The sequence below is a fragment of the Pelodiscus sinensis genome, chromosome 2, assembly GCF_049634645.1.
Source record: "Pelodiscus sinensis isolate JC-2024 chromosome 2, ASM4963464v1, whole genome shotgun sequence".
Lineage (NCBI taxonomy): Eukaryota > Metazoa > Chordata > Testudines > Trionychidae > Pelodiscus > Pelodiscus sinensis.
Genome location: NC_134712.1, coordinates 131,923,263 through 131,935,695, shown reverse-complemented (window position 1 = coordinate 131,935,695; position 12,433 = coordinate 131,923,263). Strand labels below are relative to the sequence as shown.

At 43.4% G+C, this 12,433-nt stretch overlaps 1 protein-coding gene across 3 annotated transcripts in view; it reads left to right on the top strand.

Annotated features, from left to right (window-relative positions):
- The window catches only part of TRIO (trio Rho guanine nucleotide exchange factor), a 412,227-nt gene that overhangs the window by 348,605 nt on the left and 51,189 nt on the right, over positions 1 to 12,433 (top strand). For all 3 annotated transcript variants that reach the window (XM_006117079.4, XM_075921462.1, XM_014570469.3), the window contains exons 35-36: positions 6,355 to 6,647; positions 10,191 to 10,361. In XM_006117079.4, coding sequence (XP_006117141.2) covers positions 6,355 to 6,647; positions 10,191 to 10,361 — 464 coding nt within the window. The remainder of the gene's footprint in view (positions 1 to 6,354; positions 6,648 to 10,190; positions 10,362 to 12,433) is intronic.

The window sequence follows — 12,433 nt, the reverse complement described above, 5'->3', positions numbered from 1 at the left end:
CCACCAGGGAAAGCTGGGGAGGGCTAGCCTCCCACTAGTTTGAATTAAGGGGCTATACACCCCTTAATTCGAACTAGTAAGTTCGAACTAGGCTTAGTCCTTATACAATGAGGTTTACCTAGTTTGAACTAAGCGCTCCGCTAGTTCGAATTAAGTTCGAACTAGCGGAGCGCTAGTGTAGCGCCTATCAAAGTTAATTCGAACTAACGTCTGTTAGTTCGAATTAACTTTGTAGTGTAGACATACCCTAAAATGTCACAGGATTCCTTGTTGTTCTTTGCAGATACAGACTAACATGGCTACCCCTCTGAGATAGTCAGTGTTGTGTGCAGTCGACACACAGCTCACTTCACGTGACCTTGGTTTATGTTCATATCACTTTACTAATACTGGTACGAAAAAAACCCCATGTGGTCTGAAGCTCTGCATAGTTGGATCATTATGACTTTAATAGGTAGGAATCTGTGTCCAAATTCAAGGATCTGGAATCCTAAGACTCCAGATAAGAGTTTTCTTTCCTAGTTGAGGAGGGGAAGTGTGTGGCTTGTGCCTCCCTGGAAACAGCCCTGGACACTGCTGATTCAGTGGCCAGATCGATGGCTGTAGTGGCAGCAAAGCACAGGAGCATTTGCTTGCAGTTCTCAGGGCCCTCGTCATGCAGTTTAACAAACTATGCAGGGTCTCCCATTTGAGGGATCTTTGTTCTTTTCAGAGCAAATGGGCACTAGATTGCATGGTCTCTCGGACTCAGAGGCAGTATTGAAATCTGTGGGACTTTATGTATCAGCAGGGCCAGGGATATGATATAGGCTGCAGCAAATGGACCATTACTTTTCTCAACCAGCCAGACAAGAGTAGTGGAGGAGAAAGAGCAAGAGATTCAGATGTAGACCCCCAGCATCCGTCTCCCCGGCAAGTCCTGCTCAGTCTGGCCTCAACACACAGGGTCTTCAAAACTTTTCCTTTGATGTGATACTTGAGGTCAATAATGCAATCCCCTCTGCATTGGATCCAGCTGTCCTCTTGTTCTCCAAAACCTTTACTGCATCTGAGGTGCCTGGACTCAGATGACTTCAGACCACCATATTCTCAGCACAGTAGAACTGGGTCATGTCATCCCATTTCTATTCACCACTCTCACTGTCCCTATTTAGAACTCCTTCTTATGAGCATCTTTGAAACAACAGTTCCACTCCTTCCTTTGGGTGGGTGCTATGGAAGTGGTTCTTTTTAACATGAGCTGTAAAGGCTCCTGTTCCCATTATTTCCTAATTTCACAAGCCAAAGGGGTCTCAGACCCACTTTAGATCTGTGTTGTTTCAACGGGTATCTCGAACTTTAAAGGTTCTGCATGGTCTCTTTAGCTTACATCATTCCTTGCTAGATTCCAGGGACTAGTGTGCTGCCCTCAACATAAGGGACACCTATTACCACTTATTTTTTCTGGCCACAAAAGGTGCCTAAGATTGAAATGAATACAATTTACCATCAGTTCCCAGTTCTTCCATTTGGCTTGTCCCTCCTGCAGCAAGTTTTCCAATGTTACCAAATGCATGGCAGTGGTAGCAGCCTTTCTCGGGGGGGAAAAAAGGGATCAGTGTATTTCCATACCTCAATGACTGGCTAGTCAAGGGCCAATCTAGAGCTGAAGTGGAAGCCAACATCCATCTTTATTGACTATCAGCGCATTGAGTTTTCCATTGAATGGGCAGAAGTCCAGCCTTATCCTGGTCCAGAGGATGGAGTTTAGTGTTGTACTTGATTACAACTTCTGGATGACTGGTTTCACTCAGATTCATAATAATGTGTCAATTCCTGTTCAGGCAAGTCAATCAAGTCCCATCCATCCATGATTGCTGGTGCCCTCTGAGCACCTTCCTGTGCTGTTCAGACCTGGGTTTTTCATGTGGCACAAGACTTGATGCGTCTCCTGGCATCCTTCTCACCTCTGAGGCAGGATGCCACATCCATGCTGCAGGCACCTTCTCAACTGCCAGAGCAATCCAAAGGAAAGCTGGTGAGGATGAGACAATGGTCATTTTCTCCCCGATGTTCCAGGGACCGTAGTAGGTCTGCTGCCTCTGTGAGATCTGCTTCAAACGAGCAGCCTCTCCATGGTCATAGTATTCTGAGACCAGGACTCACATGTCATGATACAGTGGAAACAAGAGATCTTCATTCTGGCACCAGAGGAAGTCCCAGTCTACCCAGTGGTGATGGCAGAACCCTGCATAGTGACCCTTTTGGACCCTCTAGGCTTTCCACCAGGGCCAAGGCAGAATCCAAGGGTCATGCTTCAGGAGCATCCATGGCTTTGGCGACCTTCATCCCTCCATGCACTGTGGAGCGTTGGTTGCAAATGATAGCCCCGGCACCAAAAGTGGCACCAGCCCAGACCCTGTCAGCACCAGAGCAGGTTGTGGCCACATCTTTGCTCCCCAACACTGGCATTAACAATGGCATCTGCCCCAGCGCGGGCACTGATGTCAGATCTACCACCAGCAAAGACACTGATGGTGAACTCTTGACAACCAGGTGCATAGTCGCCATCTGTGTTGGCCACCAATCAGATCATCTTCTGTCAGCATCGGTAATCCATACACTAGCCATGCTGTCTGGATCAGGGGATCCCATGGGTGGATATGGGAGAAAAGTCTTCTTCCTTTATAGCTTCCTCCTCTCATTTGCCAGAAGAGGCCTTATTAAAGTCGAGTGGCCCCTTGCCCTAGAGAACTCCCAAGTACTGCAACAGCTTTTACATCAGGTTGCCCAGAAGTTGGGTATCCAGGTGGAGGAAGTGGATGACAAAGCCAACCCAATGGATAACATACTAGCCCTCTTAGGACTGTTCATGATTTCATTGCCACTTATCAAAACCGCAAAGACATCAAAAAAACCTGTGCCAAACCGGCTTTTTTGCAACTCACAGCTAAACACAATGAGCACCAATCCTTTGTCTCTTCCAAGGAGTATGAATATCTATATTCTCATCCACAGCTGGACTCTTTGGTCCTAGTTCCCTTGGGGGCCTACATGGCTCAGCCTATGTTCCTTGGTGGTGCCAGAGCAGTCCAATCTCTGGGGCCCTGCAGTGGCCCTGGTGTCCTGACCCAGCCTTTCTCCTAGGGCAGGGTAGCCATGCCTTCCTCCTTGGGAGCTTGGGCAGAGTGTCTGGCTTGCTCTGCTGCTGGGCTCCATCTGAGTTCTCAGCTCCTGTTTTCATACGTCTGCCCCTCCTTTCTGCTTTCTGTGGGTGGAGCTGGGTTGCTCTGGCACTACCCACCAAAGCGTCCTAGGGAGTGTTTCCCCTTCCAGGTCAGCAGAAGGCCAAGCTGACTCGCTACAGTCTTCAACAATACCCACCACCACAGCAAGAAACTGCTTCAAGCTTTTCAACCACATGTTTGCATGTACATACTTGATGTGACATGCCAGGCTGAAACTTAGGCCACTGCAATCATGGCTGTCATCAGTCTATCACTCAGCCAGGGATGGCTTGGACAAGATGGTAACCCTTCTCGAGTGGTTAGACCTCAGCAGGTCATTTCAGGGCCATGATCCCTTCAGCAGTCTCTTTGCTCAGACATTGTGAACTCAATGTTGCACCACTGGCGCTTCCCCCCCAATGGACCCTATTCGTCATGAAATACAGTAGAAAGTGCCATCATTTCTTTTCCTTCCAGAACCATAGCCTGGGATCCGCCAGGGGTGTGTTCATCCTCTCATGGAGAAGTCGTCTACTATACGCTTTCCTGCCCATACCACTTGTACACAAAGTCCCTCCTAAAGATCAGTAGGGAACGGGCACAGGTCATATTGGTTGTGCAGCTTGGATTTGTCCGGAAGAGATGTGTACTAATGCTGACATGTCCATAGAGATCCTGATCATCCTACTACTCTTCCCAGACCTTCTGATGCAGGCCTAAGGGTGCCTTTGACATCGAGATCTGGAGTCGCTGCACCTTACAGTGTGGAAGCTCCATGGCTGAATCTAGCTGAACTTTCATGCCCGAACCAGGTCAGACAAGTCTTCTTTGAGAGCAGGAAACCCTTCATGGGAGCCATGTGCCTTGCGTAGTGGAAAAGATTCTCCATCTAGTCTGTGTAGCATGGTTCATCTCCAGCATTAGCGCTTATACTTTTTATCTTGGGCTATCTTTTCAACCTTTAAACTGCAGGGTCTGTCGATGTCCTCCATAAGGGTCCATCTTACGGCCTTATCTGCTTTCCAACCAGGTACACAACTTTGCTCAGTGCTTACCAACCCCTGGTTAGCTCATTTCTAAAGGGCTTGGGCATTCTCCACCCTCAGGCTCGCCAACCAGTCACCATACCCTTCTGGGACCTTAACTTGGTTCTCTCCAAACAGATGGGTCCACCATACAAACCACTGGCCACTTGCTCCCTGCTTTACCTCTCCTACAAGGTGGTTTTCCTGTTGTAGTTAATTCTGTAAGGAGGCTATGGTAAACTTAGGGCCCTCATGTTCGAGCCCCATCATACAGTCTACTATAAGGAGAGGTGCAACTCTATCCACATCGAGCCTTTCTTCTCAAGGTGGTTTCTCATTTTCACATGAGCCAGGATATCTTCCTTCCAGTGTTTTACCCCAAACCACACACTAGCTTTAGAAAACCATCTCCACTCCCTCAACGTGCATAGAGTGCTGACCCTTTATATTGATAGGTCAAAGCCATTCAGAAATTTGTCCCAAATATTCATGGTGGTGGATGACAGAAGAAAAGGCCACCCTCTATCATCTCCATGCATCTAATCATGAGTAGTGTTCTGTATCTACAAATGCCACCACCACTCACTGCATACTGTACCAGAGCTCAGGCTTCTTCTGCAGTGCTCCTCGCTTAGATTCCTATCAGGAGATCTGTAGAACTGCAAGCTGGTCTTCAATGCACACTATGCAATTACGCATTAGGCTAGAGATGACGCAGCATTTGGGCAGGTCAATCAGAGCAGAATTCCATCCCCAGCTCCTGAACCATAGGCTAGTGAGTCACCTGATTGGAATGCACTTGAAGAAGCACTCGAAGGAAAACAGTTACTCACCTTCCATAACCGTTGTTCTTCAAGATATGTTCATGTATCTTTCAATTCCCACCCTCCTTCCCCTCTGTCAGAATAGCCAGCAAGAAGGAACTGAGGAAGGAGGGAGTCGGCAGAGCCCTATATTGGGTGCATTGATGGTGCCTCTCCAGGGCTATCCTGCAGCTAGCTCTTACAGGAAAACCTTTGTTACTGTGCATGTGCGTGCACACACCCCTACCTGACTGGAATGGACATAACACATCCCAAAGAACCCATTTTTTCTATGCAAACAGGCATGGATGTACACACTCTTTTCCCTGTATCAGGAAGCAGCCTCCTTGTGGCAGTTCTGCATCACTCATAACATCAATCAGAATCAATTAGCAGACCTCAGCACGTCTTTCTCCTCTCACCATGAGTGGTTTCTCTGTCCAGACATCTTGAAGGACATCTGCCAATGGTTCTTACAGATCTGTTTGCCATAAGTTCTGCTCCCTGCAAGATCACAGTTCAGGGTCCCTAACAGACATGTTCTTGTTGTCAGGGAAGGAGAAGGAGACTTCAGGTAAACCCTAGTTAAATATCTGTCTCCTTCCCCTTCCCCTCCAATCCCTCCTTCACCCTCCTAAATAGATAAATAAATCAGTTTGTCACAGAAGTAAACAGAACATTTGTAATGCCTGTGCACACTGGGACCTTCTGTATATGTTCATATGACTACTTGTAGCTGAGCTTTTAAAAAAAGAATACATTTTTAGATAACTTCCTTTTGCCCTTTTAAAAAAAGTTACTGAATTTGTGCACGTTACAAAATACATAAATTTAGAGTACAGTAAGTAATACTCAGTAATAAAGAAGAAGACAGGACTGTTGGGTAGGACAGTGACTTATAAATGTTTGTCAGCAAATGAGTGGTCATTTTTAGTGCAGTGCTCTATGACCATGACATCAGTGTTGAGAGCCAATATATTCTTAATTGACATAATTATTTTTGATGTTCAAGTGTTCACATTTTAAAGGACCCCTAGACTTGACTAGATTTGATGAATCCAGGGATCTGTTCCACAGTTGCTAATGCCACATTATCAGTGTAGATATTTTGTTTGTGCTGCATTTCTAGTCTCTTTGTTACCTGAAAGATATCATTGGAGTTGTCACCTACTATAGTGTAAATGAAGACTTTTTTGGTACATTTTTTCATGTATATTTCATAATTTTCCATCAGTATTTAAATTCTTTCTTTCTCTTGATTTTGAATTGTTTCATTGTTAATATTTTGTCTCTAAAATACTGTTCACATTTTCCCCTCAGACTCTCTTTCAGTCTCCAGTAACGATGCCAGTCCTCCTGCCTCAGTAACATCACTTCAGCCCCATATGATTGGTGCACAGAGCTCTCCAGGCCCCAAACGTCCTGGCAACACCCTAAGAAAATGGCTTACCAGTCCAGTGAGGCGCCTTAGCAGTGGGAAGGCAGATGGGCATGTCAAGAAATTAGCACATAAGCATAAGAAGAGTAGAGAAGTCCGCAAAAGTGCTGATACTGGCTCTCAGAAGGATTCAGATGATAGTGCTGCTACTCCACAAGATGAAACGATTGAAGAGGTTAGTGTTCAGGCAACTTTCTTATGGTTTGTAAATGCTAGACGTGAGTCAAGTGCTCAGTTTTGGGTGGTGAGTGATCTAGCAAGATAGTACAATATAAGCTGTTGTACTATCTGTTTGTTTTACTTAACCAAATCAAATTTGTACAAAAATCAAGTCATCTCAGTAAGGTCTCTTAAAACGTTCCCTCTAATTTTTTTTTTCCGTTCATGTATGGAATAAATTGTGTTGTGTTCTGTAATTTATCAGGTGGTCTGAGGCACCGCTGTGAGGGTCAATTCATGGTGAATTGCTTAGAATCAGGGCTACTTACAGCCCAAGACTGGGGTCCTTCTCTATAAGGTACCAGACCAGTCACACAGAGCCTTTCAGCTGCCATTCTGGCCAACCAGAAGTTATACAAGCCATCCCCTCAGACACTCCAGCTTTACCTGTGCCACAGTAAGCACCACACTTTACACTGGGCCAGTCCTTTAGAATCTAAAATCTAAAGGTTTATTATTATAAGGAAGAAAAGGTTGAGAATAGAATTGTTAAAGAAATCACATTACATACATCAATCACCATGTTCTTGATGCAGGCTTTTAGCAGAGGTATAATAAACTTCTAGCTTAAAAGTCTCTGGAGTACATCCTTTGTTAGGATGGGTCAACCAATCCTCCTTGTCTCTCCGTCCTTAGCAAAGGTGCTTCTGGAATGGAGGGCAGGAGTGAAGACCAAGATGGAGAAATCCCCAAGATACTTTTATAACTTTGCTCGTGTGGCGGGAAATCCATTGCTCTCCTGAGTGATGGTACCTCTCAAAATGGAGCTGATCACATGATCACTATGTCCTTTCTAGGCATGGATCCACCGGGTACCCAGATATGTCCTTAGTCAAGGGGGTCTTTGTGTGTTCCTCAGGTATCAGTTGGCAACCCTTAAGAGCCATTGTCCATACAGCACTCCCTGGGCCACTACACATCATAATAGGTGGGTGACACCTGCCGCTGTCTCCCAGACACACAACATGTAAAATATCAGTACAGAGCCCATCTTCATAGCTTTACACACACAAATCATACAAGTATATGAGTAGCATTGATAGAATCAACGTAGCACAAGCTTTCATTAGACATCTCACATAGCCCACTTTGCACTGAATTTGGGGCAAACACATGACAGTGGGTGCAACAATGATTTGAATGTTTCTATTACAACACAATAATGTGACATGCTCTGATGCAAGTGCAGGTATGTATTCTCAATAGAAATACATGCTGCAGGTTGTGGGTACTGTGGGCTCTCTGCTAACTAGTTGGGCAGCATTTGAAACCCTCTTGGGTGGCAGCCCAAAGCACTCTGCTTTCAGGGCGTCTCTTGTGGGTGTGTGTCAGTTTTACACAGCCATCAAGCCCATGTGTGCCTGGACTGTCATTTTCTGCTTAAGAAGAATCCCCGTACTGGAATACAAAGGTTTATGCAATTCAGTGTTAAGAGTATTAACAGAGTTGTGTGAGGAGAGCCCTGTAGTTGAAGAACAGAAAAAGGGAGGCAGGAAATCAGTTTTTAACCTCATTTCCTTCCTCATCCACCAATAGAAAAAACTGACTTTCAGACATATACTAATGTCATCTGAGTAATGTACTGATAATAGGCTATTTCATGCTTCCCTTTTCTCCCTTCCCACAGGACCAGGAGGATGGATAGGGAAGTGTTAACAACTCCTGTAAACCCAGCAATTCTTGCATTTCTGCCTTTAGAAATAATGCATCTCTCATTAGTGCAGTTGTGGGCAATAATTTTTGAAGGGGAGCCACTTTACAAATTTCAGAAGTGTCTATGGGCCGTCCTGGAAGGGGCAGGGCCTTGGGCAGACAGTCATATTTGAATGACCTTCACATGTTTTAGCCCCCTTCTTAAGTACTACTCCTTCAGAAACAGCTGTGCCACAGATTGTATTAAGAGCTGTTATAGAAAAGCCCAAAGGGGGGGAAGAAAAATGGTATGTGTCACTAATGTAACATTTTCCAGAGAATACTTGATCATTTTAGTTTTGTAGAGCACACGTCACTTTTTTGAAAAGGCATAAGGCACTGAAAATCAATACTTAGTCCTGCCATGAGTGCAGGAGACTAAACTAAATGACTTTGAGGCCCCTTTCAGGCCTGTGATCCATGAAATAGTATCTAAGTCCCTGTTTTTCCTCCCACACACACTAAGCCTATTCAGTTAGGTTTTATGAGTTACAAAAGATTCCCACATTTAACTATAAAAAGATATTTTTATCAAAACCATTTGTAAAGAGATACGTTATTAGGCTACTTCTTGAAGGAAGCTGCTAAAATTTCCAATGATTAACTTTTTGAAACTCCATGAAACACAGGAGCACTTCAGAACACACATTATTTTTTTATTAGAATATTTATTTAATGAAATGAATGTGATATGCATGTGGTTTATTAATTTATTTAAAAAAACACTCACCAAATAAAACCATTAACCAGCCCAAACCAGATTTTTTTTCTGCTGTGTTCCTGGGCAAGATGGTGGTATTCTGTGTCCACAGATGGCTCAGTGTAGAAAGAGATCCTTCTCTCAAGGTAGTATTGGCAATTTTCTCAGATGTAGCCACACTTCCTCATTTCTGAATATGGGGAAGAGTGCTAGTATGGTATCATTGTCCTGAGGTAGAGAGAAGGCAGTGCAAGTCATTCCCTCTTACTATGAAGAGAATTGCATTATCCTGTAAGCTATTTTTGTCTCAGACCAAGGATTAAGGTCCTGTTCCTTGTGAATCTGAGAGGTGTTTTTTTTTTTACCCATAAAACATTAAAAACTGTGTGGGGGGGGGGTCCGTGTTGACTGTTTAAAGGGTCAAGTGATGAAATGTAGGATTTTGTTAAAACATCCCATATTTTAATACTATTTTGTACTTCTATAGCACCTTTCCCTTTGAGGACATGAGTACTCTATGGCTGCCACGTCTATAGTTACGTGGGTTACACCCACTTTACAGAGACTTAAACTGACCAGAATCAAAGTCATGGATGGAACCCAACAGTCAACTCCCAAGCCTCTGTCTGTAACCTTTTCTGTAGTAAAACTCAGGCTGAAGTTCTTCTAAGTCACTTGTACTAAGTGCACCAGCCCAGTTGCCTTACTTCTTGAACTACAGGTTGGACCTCGCTGGGCCGATAGTCATGTACCAAAAGAGGTCTGTCCCCTTGCGGCTGTGCTGCCACCGAGCTAGGGCTTAGATCCGCAGCCGCCTGGCTCTGCAGCTGAGGCAGAGGGACAGGGCCGGAGCTCCACAGCCCAGGCCAGAACTCCCTGGGTGCCATGCAGGCTGAAGTTCCCCGGTCGTGGGAGCCAGTATGTGGTCGGAACTCCGTGGCTGGGGACAGGGCCAGTTTGGAAACTGTGTCTGTCTTTGAGACATTTGTCTGTTAGCTACCTCTAGGCTTGCTAGAGATGAGTCTCCATAGGTAGCCTGGCCTGTGTGAGACATCTTCCACTGCCTCTACTCTATGCATCTTACTGAGGTCTTGATCTCCATTGCAGAGAGGACGGAATGAGGGGCTGAGCAGTGGCACTCTCTCCAAATCCTCATCTTCTGGCATGCAGAGCTGTGGAGAGGAAGAAGGTGAAGAAGGAGCAGATGCTGTACCACTTCCCCCTCCAATGGCAATTCAGCAACACAGTCTACTCCAACCAGACTCCCAGGATGACAAGGTAAGAAGGGAAATAGGGAAATGTCACATGCTAAGATAGACTGGTTATGTTTAAAGTGTCTTAAGGGAAGGATTTGCTGTGGAGAAAATGTGTGGAACATATATGATTATATGGGTGCAGTTAAAGATACAATTACAGGAACCTTACACAATTGTTTAAAAAGGATCTTATAGGAAAGGTTGAGATGAGCAGTTGATCTTTGTGTGCATAAAGGACTTTTAAAACTGAGTGACTTCACATCTTTGTAATACTTCATGCTTCTATACGCTCCTCTTCCACTAGTGAGGTGCTTTGGTGGGAACAGTTAACTTCTGAATTAAAATCTTTTTATCCTAATTCATTAAACAGTTCTGTTAGCCTCAAAGTTGGAGTTTTTGTTTAAACCATTTTCCATTTGCATAGAAAGACTTTTTTTTAGATGTAGACATAAAGTTAAATGTCCATTGTGAGCACACCATCGCTTTGCTTAAGCATTATTAAGCATTGGTCCACATCAATGACTTGCTTTGTTAAACTATTCAGTTTAACAAGATAGCCAAGTTTAAATTGACAGTGCAGCACTGTATCTGAAACCACTAACTGGTAAGTTTTGGATAGAGATTGTAAATCTGCCAAGTGAAACTTGTTTTCATATTGTGTGTGGGTTGGTTTTTTTAATCTCACAACACTCAAAGGCTGTACAATGTTCCATTTCAATTTTCAACATGGAGCACATTTTTATGGGGCAGTTCAAAGCCTGAAAATAAAGGATTTTAAAATGGGAACTGTATTGATTTCTACAGCAAGGACCCCTCACCTCTAATATCACTTTGTCCTCCTTGTGCTGTTTAAAGTGCTTAAGCGTTGAAATCTTTGGTATGAGTTCATTATTGGTGAGTTTCATTGGTGATTATTCACCATTCTGAGTAAAACATATTTTTCTCAACAGTTTTTTTTTTCCCCCTCCTTCACTCTTCTGTTATTGTCTCCTGGGAATGTCAATCATGATTTAAGTAGACACTTTCAAGATTGCAGTGTGTTTTTTCCATGCACTGCATGCTCTGGTTTCCTGCTTTTTTTCTGACCTATTCCAATACAGGAAATGATAAATGAATATATTGGAAAATACTGCTGAAACCAAATAAAAAAAGAATTATATTCTTTATTCTTAATTTCTAACTAGGAGATTTTTTTTATCTGACCCTGTGTGTGCTGGTGTTGGTTAGAATGTTTGAAAACTCTTGCTAGCAAGTTGCTAACATGATTTTTTAATGAGTATATTCAGTGACTGTGATACAGATAACACATTAATATGACCCTTATTGCATAGGTGCATCTGCACTACAAATGCAGATATATCAGAAAATAGCCACATCGTAACTCCGTTCACTTTGCATTTTTAGTGTAAATTAGACCTTTAGAAGAGTGTTGGGTAATAGCACTAAAAGATTTGCCGTTTGACAGATGGCTCTGCTTGCAAAAAAAAGTGAAAGAAGATCTGCCTTGTGCATTTTCAATACTAGTGTAAGCAGGATATCCTTACATATTAATGAACTTGTTTTAATATGACTTCCTTGAAGGATGGAAACATGCCCCCGTAGTGTTTCTGTCCATCTCTAATACTCTGAACTTTCTATATCCAGATTTTAACTTTGTCTTGGATTCATGCTTAGGTATAGGCTTTGTAAACTTGTTTTAGTATCATTTGGGAATTGGGATTGTGACATCTGGCAGCATTTGCCTCAAAAGCCCCATTACATGTGAGCTTGCTCAGGTGTGGGCATAAATGCAAGCACCACGGTAGGAGGCCATGTTGATTTCTGTAATATCACTAAATAACAATCATTTTTTCATTAGCATCTGCTTGTACAGTACACATTCTTCTGTTTTGGAGAATCATTGCACAGTTCATTTATTGCATTGAATAGCAGTTTGTGAGTTTTTTGCATTTATTTTTGGATAAACAATATTGATGGTTTCGATACAGTTGTTATATTGTAAAACTAATTATTTTTGTTTTTTGTTTTTCTCTTTTTGTAAACTTTGTAGCATTATGTTGATTTGTGTTCTGTCTCTGCTTTGGCTCAATTCCC